This window comes from Engraulis encrasicolus, chromosome 2, assembly GCF_034702125.1.
Source record: "Engraulis encrasicolus isolate BLACKSEA-1 chromosome 2, IST_EnEncr_1.0, whole genome shotgun sequence".
Classification (NCBI taxonomy): Eukaryota; Metazoa; Chordata; class Actinopteri; order Clupeiformes; family Engraulidae; genus Engraulis; species Engraulis encrasicolus.
Genome location: NC_085858.1, coordinates 35175759 through 35189105, shown reverse-complemented (window position 1 = coordinate 35189105; position 13347 = coordinate 35175759). Strand labels below are relative to the sequence as shown.

Sequence of the window (13347 nt, the reverse complement as noted above, 5' to 3'; positions counted from 1 at the left end):
TTCCCCCCCCCAACCCCTTTCTGTGCAGCAGTGTGTAAATGTGTAGTCAGGAGTAACATACTTTACTCTTTTGAATGGAGTGGCCACGTGCTGATGCGTTGAGCAGAGGTCTGAACACATGGTTGGCTAATCCAAACAACAACAAAAGCTTGGACCTCATAGTCATAGTACATCAGCTTGTGGAGGGGCTTTACAAACTGCTACTTTCACTGACATCACCGCTATGGTTGTCATTGCTTCTCTGTAGCTTATAATTATATTATTACGAAAATATTTGTGCTGGGCATTTAATCTGGACTACATTGTTTTGTATCTTTGTTATTAATTAGAAGAGGATGTTAGGGAGGATATTATAAGTTTAAGCTTCAACTTACTGTTAAACGGTGATATTTAGTTGCTGATGCGTCCGGTGGTGGGTTAAATAAGCATACACAGTACTTAATGTTGAACAGGTGCTACTGAAATATCAGTTTTGCTTTCCAGCAATATATCACTTTTCTGACTTGCTTAGTGCGTGTGTGTGTGTGTGTGTGTGTGTGTGTTTTTATAGCAGTTTTTGTGTGATGGTGGGTAGTGTAGTGTGTGCCTGTCCGCCGCGCCACCCAGCCGGTGTCTGTGGTAGAGGAAGCTTTTGTGCCAGGCAGGCAACGTAGTCTAGACTACTCTAGACGCGTGTGAATGTTTGAATGCATGCGATGCGAGTGGAGCGTGGGCAGTGGAGCAGCAGATAAGGGCAGTCTTGATTGGGTAGTGGTGTATGATTGGGGGGGTAGATCATACTGAAGAAAAGGGGGGAAGGGCAGCGTGTAATAGAAGGAAGGAAGGAAGGGGGTAGGGAGCTTAAGGTGCATGTGTGTGTATGAAGGAGAGAGCCAGAGACTGAGAAGAAGGGGGAGGGAGGTAGTGCTAGAGAAACAGTGAGTGTGTGTATGTGTGAGTGAGTGTGAGCAAGCCAGAGAGAAAGGAAGGCAAAAAGGGGGAGGGACAAAACCTAGAGCTATTGATGGGGAAAGAAAAAGGGAGGGGATGAGCTGAGCAAGGGAGGTAGTGGGTGGGTGAGTGAGTGAGTGAGTGAGAGAGAGGGAGAGGTAGAGAGAGAGAGCACAAGAAACAGAGAGAAGGAGGGAGGGACGGAGCGAGCGAGTGAGTGAGAGAGAGGGAGTGCAAGGGGAGGGGTGTTTGGGCAGAGGCTGTTTTCAATGAGGAAGCAGCCGAGCCATTTTCACCGTTGAGTAACAGCACGCTGCTCGCCGCCAAGAGAGTGAGGGAAGGAGAGAGAGAGAGAGAAAGAAAGTGCTCCTCTTGTTCTTTTTTCTTCCAATTTTTAAATGAAAATACCACAACCTGGGCAATCATTTTGGCCCCCTTTCTTTCTACAGTGTCCTCCCGCTCTCTCTCTCTCCCTCCCTCCTCCTCCTCCTGCTCCTTCCCTGCTTCCCCCTGTGTGTCTCTCCTTCTCCTCCTCCTGTGTGTGTTGGTGGTGAGTGAAGGGGAGACCTGGGGTGGACACACAATGGAGAGAAGTGCCTGTGGCAACTGGGCCGTTGTGCTGCCGAGAGGGGGAGGGGGCGGAGAGAAGACCGGCACACAGAGGAGCTAACGCAGCCAGAAACAGACAGAGAAGAGAGACAGAGGGGGAGAGAGAGAGAGAGAAACGGAGAGAGACAGCGCCAGTGAGAGAGAGAGAGAGAGAGAGAGAGAGAGAGAGCTAGCCTGCCTGGCTGCCCAAGGCCTCCCCTCCTCCTCCCCTGCTGCCTGGGCTGAGCTCAGCTCAGCGCTCTCTTCTCTTTCACTCGTTGTCACTCGGTGCCTTTCTTTCTCGCTCGCGCCGACCGACCGGCTCCTGGGCTCCCTTCAGTCCATTTTTCTTTTTGGAGAAAGGGGGGAAAGTCCCTCTCTTTTCCACAGCACTATGGATTAAGATCCGCGAGGGTATGAGTGTGAGGGAGACTGTGAGTGTCTTGGCTCCATGGATTGCTTTGGGATATACGAGTCCATGCCGGAGATTCTGAGAAGGAACACTTCCAGTGTTTGGGGCTGAGAAGGAATACCAAACTACTTCTTTTTCTGGTCTTGTTTTTTTTTCACTCCTGTCTGGTCCGTCTCCCTTTTTGGCTTTCAGTTTTGTTTTCTCTCTGAGGCGCTCCATAAATGGATTACAAGATGCATTCGAAATCAAATGATCTGCTGGATTTTCAGACACTGGATGCTCTTTTGGAGAAAATAGCCCATTATTCCGTGGCAGTGAAAAGGTAACGTAACGTAACATCTCCCGAACTGTGTAAAATATAGAACCAGTGTTTTCTTAGGGTTTCTGTAAATATCCGAAGACTGTGAGTTTAGCTTTAGATAACACCTTGGGTCTGTATGGTTACCTGGCCATACGCTTAAAAACAATTTCTTTCTTTTTAACAGATGTTTTCAATTCAGAGTCTTATAATGTAGACAAGGCACAAGTCAATATTTATTATATTTTCCCTGTTGTTATTTTCACCCAAAAGACTCTGTAGAACCCAGTGAGGGCTGCATTGTTAGCAGAAAAGCTAAAAAGGCCGGAATAGCCAACCTCCTGGTGGGAGGGGAGTATATGTGTGTGTGTGTGTGTGAGTGTGTGTGGGAAGGGGGGAGGGGGGTTTTCAGAGGAAGAGGGGGTGGTGTATTTGTTGTGGCAGCAGGCAAGTTTTTGGAAACCTGTCCTCACTGGGCAAGGCTCACTTGACTGTTCTGTGTGTTCTAAGAATTCTTTCCCAGTAAATCAAGCTGGCTCTGGTCATGGCTGACTATTTGGACGGCAAAGCAGCACATAGTTATTGAATACGCCGTTCAGTGTGTGTGTGTGTGTGTGTGTGTGTGTGTGTGTGTGCGTGTTTGTGCGTGTGTGTTTCCTCTGTCTTTGAGCCCATTTTATTTGTTTACCTCAGCAGTGTGACTGAGGAATGACCTAGGTGTGTGTATGTGTGTCTGTGTGTGTGTCTGTGTCTAAAATGTATTATTGACAGATGTCGGGGGAAAAAAAACTGACTGACTGACTAGTGGCTTGTGCAGGCAACGTGGTGTCCTCAAACGGCCCACTGTCCCATTTCTGGTTCTGATCTTGAATTCCTGTCCTTGGCCTGGTATGGTTTCTCTTTCTCTATTGCCCAACATTTTGCCTTGGCAGCCTAGCCACGTAAGAGCACAACCCCCTTTTTTGCGTGACACGGCAAGAGTTTGGCTTGATTCTACATGTCTGGTGCTGGCTGGCTCCTCAGTTGCCTGAAAGGAGAGATGGGTTGATCTGGAGCCTTGTCCTTGAGGTCCATATGAAGGCTGACTGTGCTCTTGCACATGCTCCGACTGCTGTTAACCACCATCACCTTTGACATGTCATTGACTTGGCCTGAGGGTCCGTGTCTGTGTGCAATTCCACTCCTTATGGACCGACATTACTCCTCTTCCACACACATGAAGACGACGTTGACGGAGACACCAGGAACAATGCGGTTTACTTACCAAGTACTGAAAGATTATATGCAGCAGCAATGCTTTGTCTTTGTCATCTATATGACAGTCGTCTTTAGGTGACTGTGAGCATCAAATCTAAGATAAACGGATAAAAAAAAACCTCCCTAGAAGAAGTCTGTATCAGTCCTCAGCAAAAGGAAGTCATTGTTCCATCTAAGCAAAAGAACACTTCAATCTGTTCTCTTTTAAGGAAGCCGGTACTCCTTATTCTTCAGACAACCTTTCTATCACTCCCTATGCCAGTGATTCTTAACCCCCTTACCTGCGCTCAAGACAAGCTGCGCACCCCCAACCAATACTTCCATACTCACTAAAAATGATGTAAGTGATTAATTACTTTGCATGAGGGCCTGATTATAGTGTTTGTTTGCAGAATTTTGGTCACAACCTCAACACAAGCAAAATTCCGTGCACCCCCAGGGAGTGCCCGCACTCCAGGTTAACAACCACTGCCCTATACAACAGTGCAGGAGTGAGGAGAGGAGAGGAGAGGAGAGGAGAGGAGAGGAGAGGAGAGGAGAGGAGAGGAGAGGAGAGGAGGCACAGAGTCTGGAGGTCGTTAGACATGCGTCTCCCCCAGGGAGCCTGAGACAGGCAGACAGGCAGACAGGCAGACAGGCAGACAGGCAGACAGGCAGACAGGCAGACAGGCAGTCGCAGCATGGCTTGCCCTATGGACTGTGAAAGATGAGCACACATGAGCACACAACGGGTGAAGGAAAGAGAGGGGAGAAGGGGACGCCGGCGTGATGGTCCTGTTCTGTGCAGTTGCAGACACATTCATTATTAATGAATCGGCTTTCAAGCAAATAACCAGGAGTGCCTCTCCTACTGCAACAGTCCACTCCACACAGTGTTAAGTGAGGGACTCGAGTGAGCGACCTAAGTCCTAAGTGTGCGCCCTAGGGACAGGTTTTGTGTGTACCTTTCCTGGGTAATGCCAATATTTTGTCTCGCTAATCTCAGAGCATGGTTGTTTTTCACGGCTTTTTTGTAGTGTTTGTGTGTGCTGCTTGGTCATTTTTGTTCTTCCTCTTCTTGACTTCCTTTCTGTGCCTCATACACACACACCCACACACAGTGCTGTGGGTTTGGTCTGTGCATAGCACCAGATTTCCTGGTGCGGCTGCCTTGTGTTACAACAAGAGACCATATCCTCCTCAGCCTAGCATTCCACACAACTACATAATGATCTATGTCCCGGTCAAAGGTCAAACTCTATTCCAGAGAGGCCGGCCAGGATGGCGGGTGGAGGCAGGAAGTCAATCAGCCTGCCCTGAAGTGTGTGTGTGCGTGTGTGCTTGTGTGTGTGTGTGTGTGTGTTTGGTTGTGGGTATCTGTCTTGTTGTGGGTATGTGTCTTGTGCGTTTGTAGTAGGGCTGTGAGTGGGAGGCGAGCTGAAAGGGGGCAGGGCAGGATCTTGTGTAGCTACTCAGGTCAGACTAGAGCAGCTTGGTCTCTCCCTTCTCTTGAGTCATAGACCGTGCGTGCGTGCGTGCGTGCGTGCGTGCGTGCGTGCGTGCGGTTCTATCTACACCCACACCTTCAGGCCTGCTGGCGGTTGCTCTGAGCAGCTCATTATTCATACCAAAGGAATGTGAAGTGCGAGACGTGTGTGGCAAAACCTCACTCTACCACAACACCAGACCAAGAGATGGAATCAGTAGAACTATCGGAAGGACTGAAGTTCTCTTAAAGGCGAGGCAAGACAAGTTTATTTATATAGCGCATTTCATACACAGGTGCAACTCAATGTGCTTCACAAAGTTAACAAATGTAAATGAAAGGAAAACAGGGAAATTAATTAGAGTCAAAAAAAGAGTTAAAGGGGTATGTCCCCTAGTATGTCCCCAAGTTCAAATGTGGTTTACCTCATTAACTGGTTATATGGCTTCTAAAATGGACCATGTCGTGTCAAAAGCATGATGTTGTCATTGGATGATGACAGCCTTGTTTTGCTACAAGTTTGACGCTTGATCAAAACAGCACAGCACTGATTTTATCAAAACCAAAATCATCACAGAGCTAAAACTCAAGCTAAGCCTATAAGTAAGCTTGCCTTCTTACAGCCATAGGACACTAAACTCTTGAAAGATATGTCTTTGTTTTATGACATTTGTCTTCAAAAATGGAAATTGAACCAAATTAGGCATTGATCTTATAATGTACATTTTGCACTCCTTTCATTGGCATTTTGGTTGACTAGTTAGAATGGAGAATTGTCAGTGTTTCTAGATATTTCTTTAGTGTGTAATATGCTATTTTCAGACGACATTAGGACATTAGTTTGTAATAGTATGCTATTTTCAGACGACCTTGGTGGGTAGCCACATCAGGTCAGAGCAGAAAGAGAACCATTTCAGAGACTTAATGACCAGTAGTGGTGGGCGGGTGTGTGCCCTGGTTTCATGCCATTACCTCTCTTTGAAGTTTCAACCAAGTGTGAAATCATCATTTAAAAAAAACAAAAAAACAATCACAACTAGGCCATGATGTCAGGGCAATTAACCCTCTGGAGAGAAATGGCCACAAGGTCTAGGTGTTGGACCCAGTTATTTAGCCTACATTGTGCAGAAGGACAAGACGGCCATGACAGTCTTGCTAGCTGCCGTCATTCTAAACCGGCATTAATACATTTTCTCTCTTTTGGCCATACTGGGGAATGGAATGCACTTTTAAAAAAAAAATCGTATCTAGAAAATGTCTACAGGTCATTGTGATGTCATATCTGTAGTTTTGAGTACTGTGGTTTATTTAAAAAAAAACTAATTTGGGAAACACATGACCTGGGCTTCTTCATGCAGCAATCTTTCATTGTCCGTTATGTGGATTGGCCCTTAAACCAACTTGTTGAGTCTTGATTTTTTTAAAGGGGCATTTTTGCCTTTATTTTGATGGGACAGTATGAGAGGCGAGTGTGAGGGAGACGGGAGAGGATCGGCAAATGACCCGGGCCGGAGTTGAACCCGGGCCGCCGGCGTATTAAACCCAGTGCCCTACAGTTAGGCCAGGGCAGGACATCACTTGTTGGCTCTTAATTCCCTTTTTTGTAAATGCATTTCTTATGGCGCACATTGAATCTCGTCACTGCAGTGCTTTTTTGTCGAAGGAGGAAGATGAGTCACACAGGCACACAGTTTGTCTGTTCACACGGCGGTAGGTAACGTCCAGAGAACTCTCCAGCTTTGTGAGAAAACCCGACTGAGGTGGAAAATATGTGTGAAGTATTGTGTGTGGGAGTTTCCCCTGTGTGCCATTCATTCACCTTATTCATAACTTAAGTCATCATAGTTTACTTTAAAGTGTGAAACAATGATACGGCAGTTGGCCCTTTCTTGGTTTCAGCCTCAATCATAAAAGAAATCTCCTTTTGAATCAGTCTGTCAAGTCAAGGTGGTGATCTGATGCTCTCAAAGGTTGCTGGATGTTGCCAGTTTGTGTTCAAACTGAACCTGCCGAACTTTGTGGCCTCCTTCAGATGTGCTATTGATGCATAAGAGCTGACACTGTCCTTTGGTTCAATAGAGCAGATTCACTCTTTTCTACTTTTTGGCAGCAGACAAAGGCCAGCAGGCAACGCTCGCTCCACTTGGCCTGTGAATCTATCTTTGATTTCCCCAGACTAAGTTTAAATCAATGGCTATGTTTTGTAAATAATACAGTCCTTGATTTCCATAATATTAAAAGAAAAATACTGGTCACTGAGCTGTGCTACAAATGAACAGACTACTTGGCCTAAGTATTCAAACAGGTTTAACATTGGTCTGTATCCATCCATTTATAACCAATTGCCATTGAAATGGCATTGGTTACAGTCCCTGTAGCTGTGTGGGGTTAGGTGCCTTGCTCAAGGGCGCTAAAGCCATGGAGGGAGGAAAGAATTGACGAGGGTGGGGATTGAACCCGCAACTTTGGGCTCTACAGTCCCAACTCCCTAAGCATTACACCACAGCTGGTTTCAGTCTACATATGCTTGCATGGTTACAGGAAATGTAGTGCCAAAAGCACCAAAAAATTGTTTGTGCTAAATTCATTGTTGGATCTATGGTGGTCAAGTGCTCCCTCCCAGGCTATCTACCAACCTGTGAGATGATGGGGCATGTTTTGGCGCATCGTCTAGAGCAACTGTACCTTATACAGTGCACAGCAATGAGTACACCCCTGTTGAAAAGTAACATTTTTCAACAATATTTCAATAAGAACAAACGTGATTTCCAAAGCGATCATAGAGTAACAGGGCTCCAGAGTGCGACCAATTTGGTCGCATATGCGCCCATTTTTTTCAATGGTGCGCCTAAAAAATATTTTTAGGCGCACCGGTGCGACCAGCCATCAGTAGAACAAAATCAATTACCAAACAACCGTTTTAATGGACATAAAATTAATAGTCATTCTACAGTAGTGGCCCATCATCACACAATAAAACGTGTCGATGCGGTCATTCCTTCAACTCCGAACTACCGATAGCTTTCTCCCCCTTCCTCGTTCACAGGCAACCCGACGTTTCAGAATAGAATGTTCGACTTCGCTCAACTATCCGAGTTCACATGTTCCAGCGAGTTTTGTGTTCTCAACCAGGCGAGTTTTGCAACGGACGAGAGAGTTACAATCACGGTAAAAACAGCAAAATGACTTGAGGATATTTTAAACACGAGAGAGTCAATCACGGATATTAAACATTGCCACACAAAAACGCAGACTGGTGCGGATAACTGCCCGTTTCAGACGCGTGCAGAGCTGGTCAAACAACAGGTGACGCGCTATCTTTCGGGACTTCTGTGAGAGTTTTTTGATAGCGACTAGGAGGCTACATAGGCTACTGCCTATGAGTCGGCAAGGCATCGTTAATGCACCTCACAGCACGAGAGAGAGAGAGAGAGAGAGAGAGAGAGAGAGAGAGAGAGAGAGAGAGAGAGAGAGAGAGAGAGAGAGAGAGAGAGAGAGAGAGAGAGAGAGAGAGAGAGAGAGAGAGAGAGAGAGAGAGAGAGAGAGAGAGAGAGAGAGAGAGAGAGAGAGAGAGAGAGAGAGAGAGAGAGAGAGAGAGAGAGAGAGAGAGAGAGAGAGCGCACTAGTGCTGTCGTGTCTGTTCGTAGCGCTTGCTAAGATACCACAATCATTATATGCAGAGGGAGAGCGCTCAAAAACAGGGAAATAGACAAAACCCAATTCACCTCAGATTCCACTGTAAACATAGGCTAAGCTATTTGTGTCTAATGATTTTAAAAATCATGACATTTTTTAGCAGGGTTTGTTAAAAAAAATCTATCCATCCATCCATCCATCCATCCATCCATCCATCTTCATATTGTAACTCTGTGCTTGTGCCGTGTTCGTAGCCTTATTGCAGAAAAGGCTGGTATGTTGATCTTACTAGTCAAACACATATACTGACTAAAAGGTTACTAATTTGGTCTTTTCTACCAGCCAAACTGCTTGTAGATGTGTTAGTTAGGTAGCCTACTGTCATGTCTTTTATAAGGAGCACATTTGGAAGACTAGCCTCTAGCACATGAAAGGCTCCAGGTCTTTTAAAATATAGCAATAATAATAATAATAATAATAATAATAATAATAACAATAATAATCATAATAATAATAATAATAATTATTATTATTATAATAATAATAATAATGCTATTGTTATAATATTGCTATTAAAATTGCTATTGTTATTATTTTTAATTATTATTTTTTTAAAGCTGAGATGCGTGTGTGTATGGGGTGGTGAAAACATTTGGGTGCACCTAAATGTTGTGCTGGTTTTAGGCGCACCAGTGCAACCAGTGCAAAAAGTTAGTCTGGAGCCCTGAGTAAGGTGTAATGCATCATCTTTTATTCTTATGACCGAAGAGTAAGATCAATAGTATAACTTATATGACATATTTGTCGACTTTTGTGAAATGATGCTGGTGCAAAAGTGAGTACACCCCTCAACAGGGGTGTACTCATTATTGCTGTGCACTGTACATGGGGAACCAGGTTTGAGTCCGGCCTTCGCCAGCAGAGGCGATTCTAGGGTCAGGTGGGGCCCCAAGCGAAAATACAAAAAAATTATAATTTGAACCAAAATCGCCACTACTGTGGTAAAATGTGGGCTGTTATTCACTATCTAGGGGCTTGGGGGCCCCAAGCAGCTGCCTGCCTTGCCTGGTGGCAAGATGCAGCTCTGGGCACCGGCCCTATCCCATCTCTCTCCCACCACTTTCCCGTCACGTCGAGCGGTGGTGGCTCAGGTGGGAGAGGAGCTGTTCGGCACCCAGAAAATTGCAGGTTCAAGCCCCACTCTGCCTGACCCCATCAATGTGTCCTTGAGCAAGATGCTTAGCCCCAAGTTGCTCCTAATGGCAGGGTGGTACCATGCGTAGCTGGCACTGGCACCAGTGTGTGAAAGGGTGAATGTGATGCATACAATGGAAAGCGCTTTGAGTGCTCGAAGGAGTGTGAAGGTGCTTTATAAATGCAGTCCACATTTACCATTTACTATTTCACATCTTCCCTGTCCCTGTCCTAACTATATATAAAAAAGGTGAGATGATCAGAGATGAGATGTGACGTGTAGACTGAATGTGTCATAAGTTGTGTAATTGAACATTTACTCGTACTGTAAATCAGTATAACGGGAATGACTGGAATACTTAGGAAATCTTGAAAGACTGGTGCAGTAGCCACCTGTGGTCGTTTTGTTTTTTTGTGTGTGTAATTATTGTCTGATTAAAGGCCGTTTCATACCGCACAGTCAGTCACACAGGTGACTCAGGAAAGGCAATGACTTGACTTGCTGCTTACTGATGAGTGTTCCTAGCTCGTCCATTGAGAAGGAGTATTGTGCACATCTCTGACTCAAATTTTAGACTGAGGAGTCCACACACTTGAAATCCTTTTTTTATTGTGTGTTTTATTCTATGGCAGAACTATGTTTCAACCATTGAGGTCTTCAGGTTCTTCACCAAAGAAAAGAGTAGAGTATAGAATCCGAAGAAGACCTCAGTCATCGAAACATAGTTCTGCCATGGAATAAAACGCACCAAAAAAGATTTCAAGTGTGTGGACTTACTGGACTACTCACTCTAAAATTTGCTCCTAGCTCATGCCAAGGAGCCTTTGGTCTCAGAACATGCTGTGAATGTTCATGGCCCCACTGTTACTGGTAGTTCCTGCTCAGTATAGTTTGCACATGCCAGACTTCTTGTCTATTCCACAGCTTGTCAATGCCTAGTATGCCATGCAACAAACCCTTTAAGTGAAATTTGATTTTAAAAGTGAACTAGCTGTATTCAGTGATGATTAATTGTTTTAAAACAGTTGTTAATGCCCTTAGATGGAAGCAGTCCAGCTGGGTAAGGATTCCATTATTGAGAGGGTAATAACCATTGCTTTTATGTCTACCACTAGTGTAGCGGAAGGATGAATCACAGTCAGTGAACCTGATGAAGAAACAGCGAAACGCGTTAATAAATAATAATAATAAATAAACTACCAGCAAAGAATACCACTAAGTGTGCTGTGATTCATCCTTCCTTTACTGCACATCACCAGCTCCTGGACAGTGGTTGTGCTCAGGGACGCTTCTTTGACGCTTCTTTAATATTTTGTGTTGGCAACGGCAGAATCCATCCTTTTATTTTTCATGTCACTGACCTTGCTAAGAAAATCCTTGGAAGAGAGAGAGTTTTCAAGGGCTACATTTAGCTTAGCACTTAACACTTCTGATAACTTCTGTTGCCTAATTGATTGGCCTGTCTAGTATTTCTTGTGAGTTTCGATACAGTGTCAACAGAAAACCTTTCTAATGACCTACCCATTACTGTATGAGAGCCAGCGTCTGAAAATGAATACTATTGATCAAACGTTCAGGTAGCCCAGACTCTTTGATTAAGTGCACATCAGAGGAATGCTTTCGTAGACTAATGACTGTTTTGTCCACTTTATTTGGATACTTTATATAATTTTTACTCCCAGAATCTCTTGGTGAACTCAATTTCTTTAGGCAGCAGTAGTCAATGTCAGCTGGCATATTGTAGCCAGTGCATTTTTACTCCAGGTTATGGACCTGAGAGAAAATGTTTGTCATCGATTGTTCTCACGCTTAATTTACTGACTGCATAGAAAAACCAAGAGGGAATGGCACCCTGTCTTGGTAGTATAGTAGTTAATGATGAAGTGGAATTGTCACTGGATACACAATATTGTCCTCAGATATAATTGCAGCAGTGACTAATGATATTGCCTGTCAATGGACAGCTGGTGCAAGTGTAATTTTTTGTGGGTCTCTCTACATCTGGTGTGTGCGCGTGCATGCGCATGCACCTGCGTGTGTGTGAGTGCGTGCATGTGCGTGCGTGTGTGTGCCTCGGTGTTTGTCTGTGTCTTTCAGTACAAAACCTCATGAAAGACCAACACACCGTCATTCTGATCAGTGACTGCACTGTACTGGTACACATTGTTTAGTGCACATTGTCTCCTGTTAGCCTCCTTACGCAGGATCTTTAGTCATGCTCAGTCAGTCCAGACCTCGTCTGTGGAGCAAAGTGCGTGCCTGCCTGCCTCTCTGCCTGCTCGCCTGCCAGCCAGCCTACTCCCACTGGCTGTTCCCACTGGCTGTCTGCTCTGGTGGCCCACTTCCTGTATGCAGCAGGCATATCTGGTCAGGGCAGCTCCCAGACTAAAGGTAATGACACACAATGGCAACTTTCTGAGCAATGTTGCTGAGTAACAACAAAATTGGCTCATAATTTTCGGGTGGAATTATATAAAAAAAAAGTTCTCTTGATGAAAGTATTATAGTGATACACAGTCCAAACAACGTCTTGTACTAGTGTCGTTTGCCAGCCACATTGCTCCAAAAGTTGCCCTGTGTGTTGTGGCCTACGTGCTGAGCCGGCTGACCGCTGCTGCCTGTGGCAGGCCGTCCGTCCGCTCAGTGGAGAGGACAGACCCAGATAGTCACGCTCAGCTACACGGTCCTTGGTACTATGCCACATGGCCTGGTTTGGACCTCTCCTCTCCTCTCCTCTCCTCTCCTCTCCTCTCCTCTCCTCTCCTCTCCTCTCCTCTCCTCTCCTCTCCTGTCCTCTCTGCTGTGTCATGTTGGCTCCTATAATTACACAGAAGTGTAAACACACTGCTGTATTTGAGGAACTTTGAGACACTTCAGTTTATCGTCGGTTACGTGCCCAGAAGTCACCCGTTATTTTAAGAAAATTGTGTCTGGGATTAGTTGTTGGGAAGACTCGACATGAAACCGAAATGCATGCTGATTAATTTTGTACGGTTGTTGACTTATAACTGAACTTGGAATAGTTGTTGTATAGAGGGTTGAAATGGGTTCACTAGTGTACAGCGTTTGCGCTTTTTCCAGCCCAGCCAGGTTAGAGGAGTTTCAAAGACGTCTGTTACGGCCCAGCCAGGCCTGGCTGGGAACTGGACTGCTATGCGGGCGACCCGGGTTCGATTCCCGACCCGGGTCATTTCCCGATCCTCCCCCGTCTCTCTGTTTCCTGTCCCACTGCACTGTTCACTGTCCCACTCATCACTGTCCTGTCTAAATAAAGTTGAAAAACTCCCAAAAAATATTTTGTAAAAAAGACTATTAACATTCCATTCATTCAGCTGCTGATGCCCGGCGATGCAGTCTGGGCACCCAGTCTCAACCCCCCACACAGGGGGAAGTACAGTATTATCTCTACTCCTAGTAAGTTGCCAATACCCCCTTCGAAGTCTTTCCATCCAGTCTCAGGCATGACTAAGCCCTCGTCAAAGAGGGAGAGCCGGAGCGCCAACTCATTGCTTCACCTCACTTTTGCTTTGTATTGGCCAAAAACATTCCTGTTGGACACAACACAA

The 13347-nt window shown here is 45.4% G+C and overlaps 1 protein-coding gene across 9 annotated transcripts in view; it reads left to right on the top strand.

Annotated features, from left to right (window-relative positions):
• The window catches only part of brd4 (bromodomain containing 4), a 56638-nt gene that overhangs the window by 15680 nt on the left and 27611 nt on the right, over positions 1-13347 (top strand). For 5 of the 9 annotated variants that reach the window (XM_063187545.1, XM_063187532.1, XM_063187518.1 and 2 more), the window contains exon 1: positions 1072-2252. The exons of 1 other annotated variant lie outside the window; for it this stretch is intronic. In XM_063187545.1, the coding sequence (XP_063043615.1) occupies positions 2152-2252 (101 nt within the window). In that variant the 5' untranslated portion in view covers positions 1072-2151. Of the gene's footprint in view, positions 1-1070; positions 2253-13347 lie in introns of those variants that run through there. 3 more of the 9 variants (XM_063187508.1, XM_063187526.1, XM_063187496.1) reach the window with 1 other exon arrangement.